Genomic DNA, 8,938 nt, shown 5'->3' on the forward strand with positions numbered 1-8,938 from the left:
GCGAGGCCGACGCAGGCAGCGTCTGCTAGCGAGTTTCTTGATTGAAGAAACCGACTGCTCGCGCTGCACAACCATTCACTGACCACCCCGTATATATAGGCACTGGATTTTGATCTCCAATGTAGTGCCTGTGTGAGATTTCTCCTGTGCGTGATTAAACAATAAAAATTCACAGCTTACATGTAATGTAAAATTAAAGTGAGCTGCAAGTCGCCATGACTCTCATCGACCCTTTAGTATAAACGCGCCCGATCTCACGTTGTTGATGATGTCCTGGGCAGAATTCACGGAAGATTCACATATGGCGAGTGTCATTGGTGGAAGGCAATCGTTCGATTTAGTGCTGCGACGTGCGCTAGGGGGACCGTTGTAATAAAATCCTCTCGCTGTTGGCGCGCTTTCACTTTCGCTCGGAGTTTTCACGGTTTACCGATGATTTCTTCCGGAGCTTCGCCCCACTCATCATCATTCACCCCGTGCATAAGCTGTGGACTTTTTTTTTTTTTTTTTTTTTTTTTTTTTTTTTTTTTTTTTTTTTTTTTTTTTTTTTTTTTTTTGTACCCCGCAGGGGCGTCTGCGCGAGCAGGCGTTTGGTGTGTAGCGACACCACGGACCCGAGCTAACGGGGGGGTTTCGACCCCCTCCCACGCCTAGCCGTGCGTGGCTTTGCCGTGTCCGGGGAAAAGGGGATCCTGGGGGTTGAGCCGACGCCGGGTGCTTGGACCTTTAAGGCCCCCTAGCAGAGGCAACACGCCCCTTTGGCCCCGGCTTCACGTAGACGGCACCCCTGGGCTGACCCACCCAGGGGAAATCGGCAGTCGCCTTTTCCTATCTCTCTCCGCACATCTTCGTCTTTCTCTCCCACTTTCAATCTGTCCTGTCGTCTTCTCCCTTCCTTTTACATCCATTGCTCCTGGCGGCGAGGGTTAACCTTGTGTGGTGGTCCTACCTTGGGTACACCATATTCGGTTATAGCAACGATGTACAGTTGGCATGGCAGGGCTTGCTCCATCACAACCTCTGCCGTGTCCCCTTGTTGGGCTCGGTGGTGGGTGACTGGCATTGTTGCCGAACAATGTACTCATTTAATGGGATCGTCCAACCTTTTCGCAAATGATCGTCCCCCGAAGCGGGGGCGCACCGATGCAACCGCTGAAATCCTCCAGAAAAAGAAAGACACCTTCCCCAAGTATCACGTCATCCACTGTGAGAACGCCGACAAAAAAGTCCGTAACATTTCACCTTTCCTAGTGTCAAGGTGTCTCACTGAGACCATCGGAAGCGGCTACAAAGCCACGAAGATGGCCAGTGGGGACCTGCTGGTTGAAGTTAAAGATAAGTCGCAGTATCAAAAATTGACGAACCTTGTAGCGTTTGGGGACCAACCGATAACTGTCACCGCCCACAGAACAATGAATACGGTGAAGGGTGTCGTGTCAGACGATGACCTCATGGACCTTACTGATGATGAACTCCTAGCCGGCTGGAAGGATGAGAATGTTGTACAGGTACAACGAATAAAAATCAGACGAGACAACAGGGAAATACTCACTAGGCACATAATCGTTACCTTCAACTCTAGCACACTTCCAGACGAAATAGAAACAGGCTACTTGAAGTTGCACGTCAGACCATACATTCCGAACCCAAGGCGCTGCTTCAAGTGCCAAAGGTTTGGCCATGCATCACAGAGCTGCCGAGGGCAGCTTACTTGTGCTAAGTGCAGTGCTACGGGACACTCTGCTGATGACAACTGCAATGCTGAAGCTCACTGTGCAAATTGTGATGGTGACCACCCGGCGTACTCGAGATCCTGCACAGCTTGGAGAAAAGAGAAGGAGATCATCACTATCAAATATAAAGAAAACATAAGCTTCCGCGAAGCCAGACAGCGTCTCTCACCGTACCTTGCTAAAAAGTCATCATTCGCCGAAGTGTTGCAACGGGGGCCAGCACCACAACGGCATCAGGCGGCCGTCCAGGCCACGCGTAGTGCGCTGAGGCGACCGCCCCTCGCCCCCACGGTGGGAGCAGCCACGGCTGCCCTACCCTCCCCTAACGTGGCCACACTGGAGGCCTCTCCTAGACCTGGCACCAGCCGGGACAGCTCAGAGGCCAAAGAGGTCCTGCCGACCTCTTCTCTGGTGGGGTCAAAGGCCTCGTCTGCCAAGACGAAGCCTACACAACGCCATCATCGCTCGCTAGAGCAACTGTCCGACGTCTTGCACGAGGCGATGGACACTACTTCTAGCCCAGCGGTGCAGGCAGCGCCTAAGGAGCGGCGAGACACTCTCGACCGCTCCAAAAAAAGCAAAACCCCAATTACAGGGCCAGAAAAGGGTCCTGTAAAATAAGTGAACCTGCACCATTTTGGAACTCGCATTTTTTAGTTCTTTTAGAAGCAAGTCACCTTCCATTTTTCTATATCCTACTCACTTGCTCTTCGATTTTTAAACTTTCACATTCAACATGGCTTTTATAATTCATTGGAACTGTAGAGGGCTTTTAAACAATTTTGGTGACGTAAAGGAAATACTACACGACTTTTCTCCTGTAGCCTTGTGCCTTCAGGAAACCAACCTAGGTGATCGATATCAAAACATCCTAAAAGGCTTCACTGTTGTGCGGCGCGATCGTACACAGGCAAGCCGACTGTCGGGCGGTGTGGCTGTTGTTGTTAAAGGTGGTATAGCAGTGAGAGAAATTCATATTAATAGTTATATAGAGGCCGCCGCCGTTACCATTTTAGCGCACAAAACCATCACCGTCTGTTCCCTCTACATTCCACCGCACACGCAATTCACCGTAAGCGATTTAGAATTAATTTTACACCAATTACCCGAACCTTTTGTGATAGCAGGTGATTTTAATGCACATAACACGCTTTGGGGTAGTAAAACAGTTGACTCTAGAGGACAAACACTTGAAGATTTTATTTTAGCCAACGATGTTTGTCTTTTAAATTCTGGCGCTGCCACTTACTGCTCCCCAAGTTCAGGAGCTATGAGCTGCCTGGACCTTGCGCTATGCTCTCCAGCGCTGTTCACAGATTTTAAATGGAAGGTAATAGATAATCCATACGGTAGTGACCACATGCCTGCACTCATCAGTCTAACCACAGCACTTCCTACCGTACCCTCCAGACCACCCCGCTGGCGACTTCATTTGGCAGACTGGGCTCTCTTTACCGATCAAGCCAGTCTGGATAAAGAGAGTCTAGATAATCTGAGCGTAGATGAAATGAATGAAAGGATTACAACGTGTATAATCGCGGCAGCAAAGAGAGCTATCCCTCAGTCTTCTGGTTGCTTAAAAAAGAATTTGAAGCCCTGGTGGACGCACGAATGTACAGAAGCCAAAAAACTCCAAAACAAAGCCTGGGGTATCTTCCGGAGGTACCCGACGTACGATAACCTCATCTCCTTCAAAAAGGCGAAAGCGAAAGCTAGATATGTTCGTAGGCAAGCCGAGAAAATCTCCTGGCAAACCTACGTTTCATCCATAAACAGCTCGGTCACATCCAAACGAATGTGGGATCAGGTTCGTAAGTTCAATGGCAACTACGCTGCCTATACCATCCCCTTTCTTTCAACAACAGGTACTCAGACATCCCTACAGGAACAGGCAGACCTATTAGGGCTTCACTTTTACAACATATCTAGCTCAGCAAACTATTCAGAAACGTTCTTAAGGCACAAGCAATCTATAGAAAAACAAAAGCTTCCTACAGCAGGTTTCTTAGACTTGCCATACAATGCGCCTTTAACCATCCATGAACTGAACACAGTACTCTCTACAGGTAAAAAAACAGCTCCTGGTCCAGACACAATACATTATGCAATGCTCGCCCACCTGTCGCCAAAAACAGTCGAGGCCCTTCTGTTTTTCTTCAACGTTATTTGGCAAACTGGTCGAATGCCCACGGATTGGAAGAAGGCCATTATAATCCCATTCCTAAAAACGGGAAAAGATTCTACATTAGCAAACAGCTATAGGCCAATCGCACTTACAAGTTGTCTTGCAAAAACCTACGAGAGTGTCATTAACATCAGGCTTACGTACGTCCTCGAAACAGAAAACTCACTAGATATCCACCAGTGTGGGTACAAAAAAGGTTGTTCAACAATTGACCACCTAGTTCGGCTTGAAAACACAATACGAGAAGCTTTCTTACACAAACAACACTGCCTAGCAGTCTTTTTTGATCTTCAAAAAGCCTACGACACTACTTGGAGGTATGGTATTTTACGAGACTTGGCGGATCTAGGAATCCGCGGCAGAATGCTTAACTGTCTCTCCGACTTTTTGTCCAACCGAACCTTCCAGGTCCGCCTTGGCGTGACACTCTCTCGTGTATTTACTCAAGAAAACGGTGTACCTCAGGGGTGCGTTCTGAGCACTACACTTTTTGTTGTGAAAATGAACTCTGTAAACAAAGTTATACCATCCACACTGATGCATTCTCTGTACGTTGATGACCTCCAGATTGCGTGCCGCGCGTCTAACATGGTGACATGTCAACGACAGATTCAAATCACGTTGAACAAACTAACACAATGGGCGGAGAAAAAACGGCTTCTGTTTCTCCGGGGAAAAAACAGTTGCCGTAGTGTATTCTCAGAAAAGAGGCTTGCAGCCGGACCCAATTCTTGAACTGAATGAAACAGTCCTACCAGTTAAACAAGAGCACAAGTTTCTAGGAGTCATATTTGACAAGAAACTTAACTTTCTATCACACATTACCAGTCTAAAAATTAAGGCGACTAGGGCACTCAATGTCCTCAAAGTTCTGTCGCGGAAGCGGTGGGGCGCTGACCGTAAGTGCCTTCTGCACATATATCGTTCATTGGTGCGTAGCAAATTAGATTATGGAAGTGTAGTTTACGGTTCAGCGAGACAATCCTACCTCAAGAGACTCGACCCCGTACATAACAAAGGGATACGCTTGGCAACCGGTGCATACCGGACCTCGCCGCTTCCCAGCTTGTACTCCGAGAGTAACGAACCGGCACTGGACAGCAGACGAACGCAGCTAATGCTTACATATGTCCTAAGAGTTCGCTCATCGCCAAACCACATATGCTACAACATTATCACACACTGTGACAAACGACTCCATTACACAAACAAACCAAACGCAATAAGGCCACTTATACTCAGATTCGAAGAAAAATGTCGCGAGTGTAACGTCCCTACAGATGCCCTTTCTGTTACTAAAAGGCCAAGAAGGCTGCCTCCCTGGAAAAACTTTACGCAATTTCTTGACCTCTCATTGACACATCTCAAAAAACAAGGTACACCACGTGAACACATATTGCAAGAATTTCGCATCGTTCAAGAAAGGTACAGCACATACAAAGAATTTTACACTGATGGCTCCAAAGCGGCTAGCTATGTCGGTAGCAGTGTCGTCCAAGGTGCGTGGGAAGAAACAGTCAGATTACCACAGTTTGTTTCAGTTTTTACTGCTGAATGTTATGCCTTGTGGATGGCAGTAAAAAGAATTGAAAGTGCTAGATACAAGAAAGCAATACTTTTTACGGATTCCTTGAGTGCATTGAAGGCCCTCCATATACGCTCTCAATACGAACCCTTCATCGGCGACATTTTAAGCGTATTATCGCGTCTAAGTGAAGGACAAAATATCCGGTTCTGCTGGGTCCCAAGTCACGTCGGGATACCCGGAAATGAAAGGGCAGATCAGTGCGCAGCAGCAGCAAAGAACTTAAGTATCTCGCAAGTAAATGTTCCCGTTAGGGATAGTATCCGCGCAATCCGTACAGCGCTAACATCTAAATGGCAACGGGAATGGAATATGACAGGCAACAATAAACTTCAACTAATCAAGCCATTCCTAAGTGAATGGAAGTCATGTTACCACCAAGAACGTTTTATCGAAGTAATCCTGTGCCGTCTTCGAATTGGTCACACGCACATCACCCATAATTACTTGTTAAAACAAGAAGAACAGCCAACATGTGATAAATGCGATGAACCTCTAACAGTGTTGCACATCTTGCTTACATGCGCACATTTGGAAGCACATCGAAGAAAACATTTTTACACCTTGTACAAGTTACGCATTCCACGTCACCCCATGTTCCTTCTAGGAGATGATGCGCTGATACCCCTAACTGACGTTGTCAACTTCCTGGATGACACCAAATTTCTAAATAAGTTATAAGAAGCACGCCATCGTATTTGTACGGTACAGATCTGCAAGATTCACGAACCTGTGTGGCCACAGCACGGCCTCTTGCGAGAGGTCAGTGCTGTGACAGCTTCTTTTGAACACAGCACTTGCCTCCTGGTCCTTGCGTACAAGGACACAGGTGAGGCGGGAGTGCTGGAGCGATCCCCTTACATTTTTGACAAAATCACCTCACGCACATACCATACCCATTGACCACGCCATGTACCATGTCCATAATTTTAAAAGTATATACATTACGCGATTGGTTTTAGGTCTCTCTACAGCCGCACAACATTATTCATTCTATTCCATTAGTCATCGTTAACCGCGCATTCATAGTCATGACCATTGTAAAGGAAAAATCACTTGGACGACGAAGCACAATTTTCCCTGACTGACGGATCTACTCCCTCAGAGAAAATAGTTTTTCAATCAGACTTTCACAGCACAATGTATGCCGAGCTAACTAGCGACGTTTTCTTTTGCTCTTTTTTCTCTCCTTTTTTTTTCACCATGTGGCTGGCGCAGCATAGCCTTAGTTGCTTTTGCGCCACTAAACCCAACATAACTAATTTTTTTTCTGTATTCCTGAGCCACACCGGGGCTTGAAACTCCTTCGCAAAAAGACCTTACATGTGCGTCATGTCGGACGAAGAATCGGGTTGACATATGCAATATAGCGTGGTAGAAGAGTAAAATAACAACCATGTGCCACACAGTGTGAATTGCGTAACGATTAGGTCGTTTAATGGTTCCAAACCATTACAAAGGGCTCGGCCATAATTCTTCGTCAGAAGATGCAGTATGAACCAAGTGCACATAATGCCTTACAGTTGTGTATTGAATTTCTTGCTTCTCTGCACAATGACGAACAATGAGATAATGGGTGCTTCTCTACTTTACAAAAATTATGATGATTTATGGCGTAATGGACACCTTGCAAGTGTACTTGTATTAGTTACCCCAAGAGAGCCTACGACGGGCTCTGGAAAGGCCGCTCTTCAAGCATTCGCGGTGACTGTGCTGCCTGTGCCTCGCAAACCTGGCGTTTTTTCTTTTTTTTTTTGTTATAAGAACACCGGATGAAAGAATGAAACGAAGTCCTCGAATTTATCCTGGTATCTGACGAAGAAATGAGAGTAGTGCACTTCATGCGAGTCCTACGAAAGTTTGAGTGAGGTTAAAACTGCACGCGAAAAACGAGGACAGACGGAAGGAACGAGCAGGATACTACGGGCGCGGCGTGTCTCGCTCGTCCCTTCCACCTGTCTTTGTTTTTCTCGCGCAGACTTAAACTCACGCAGAGTAGTAGACAACTAACCCGCATAGACGTCCTACTATTGAAGTTGCGGATTGTGGCATGGCAATATTAATATCACTGCGTTATGTCAACGTTATGGTACACACTCACTGTTATGTGGGAGGCGGGGAAGGTAGAACTCAAGGCACATTAACATTGTGTCCTTGATGTTTTAATAGAAGGTTGCATTCTGTCTTTATTCGTGAAGAGTGCAACGTTGTATCCGGGAAAGTAGAAAATACCCTGCCAGCCAGGGACAGATTGACAAGTGGCTGTGCCACTTCCACTAAAGAGGCCACCAGTGACTAGGCAACCGGATTAAGTGTTGTTGCGACCGGCCTTTGCAGGCACTGGAGACCCGGGAGGAAGATGCAAAGGCAGCATGAACAGTCTGAAGGACAACTTAACGTGGTTTATTTACATTGTTTACGTGGTGAGCATTTCCTCACATGACGAACATCTTGTGTTACATGACGATTTCGTGTCGAATGAGCCCGCGAGGGCTCATTTTAAAGGGTCTTTTTTCCCAGATCCCTAGATGGGGGAATAGCTCCAAGTTGGGACGGTCCAATTACAGCACTAATGAAGGTGCCGCCCAAACCCACCCAGGTCAACATCCTCGACTGGGGCCTGACCACCACACTCTGCACGTGGGGCACCGAAGCAGTCCTTCCTTGCCATGTGAAGGCCGTAGGGCGATAGGTCACACGCTCGGATAACCGCGCGCATCATAAGATCCGCCGTCCCGAAGTACCTCACCGCTCAAGTAGCGGGACTGGTTGTCATCCGCGCTGCTGCCGCTGTATCTTCAGGGAAGGTTTGGCGAAAGGAAACCAGTACGGTCGTCTAGTCGAACCTCGGCATGTCGGACTGTATGGCGCCTCACTTCCCGTCTCGGGAGGACAATTCAAGTGTTTGAACGGCTGTCAGCAGGCAAGCAATCCTTCGGTGCTTTGTTCGAAGAACGGGGGACACCGCTTCCTCTTCCGCGCAGGGGCCAATCGTAAGAACTTGTAAAACTGACGTGAGGAATTTAATAAATGTCTGTGATATGACTGAATCTAATGCTGTAGTCTGAACAGAAAGCACGAACAGCGAATTGTTCTGCTTTTAGGAGCTTGCTCGCCAAGCTTCTTATGCTCGCGCCTTGTCCTCACCTCTGTGACCGTCGGTGCGGCGGCACACACCACGCTCGGCGCAGCTGCGCTCTCTCCGGTGATTTCAAGAATGCTCACTAGATGGCGCCGCCGCTCAAGGCGGCACACACCACGCTCGGCGCAAGCGCTAGTTAGGTGACTGCTCGCTGGCCGCACCGCTCGTTTCGCAAGTGAACACTCTCGTTGCCGCTCCGCAGCATGAACGGCAGCAGTGCGACGGGCTCGCAACGCAGCAGCAGCTCGGGAAGATCTCGCCTTGCCAATAACCAGCCAACACAAGATGTCACG

The 8,938-nt window shown here is 47.8% G+C and overlaps 1 protein-coding gene across 1 annotated transcript; it reads left to right on the top strand.

Annotated features, from left to right (window-relative positions):
* The first annotated feature begins 1,301 nt into the window (after positions 1 to 1,301).
* Positions 1,302 to 2,354, top strand: LOC119399188 (uncharacterized). The gene has a single exon (XM_037666001.1). The coding sequence runs from the start codon at positions 1,302 to 1,304 to the stop codon at positions 2,352 to 2,354; it is 1,053 nt and encodes a 350-aa protein (XP_037521929.1).
* Positions 2,355 to 8,938: the final 6,584 nt, after the last annotated feature.

This window comes from Rhipicephalus sanguineus, chromosome 7 (genome assembly GCF_013339695.2).
Source record: "Rhipicephalus sanguineus isolate Rsan-2018 chromosome 7, BIME_Rsan_1.4, whole genome shotgun sequence".
NCBI classification, from domain to species: domain Eukaryota; kingdom Metazoa; phylum Arthropoda; class Arachnida; order Ixodida; family Ixodidae; genus Rhipicephalus; species Rhipicephalus sanguineus.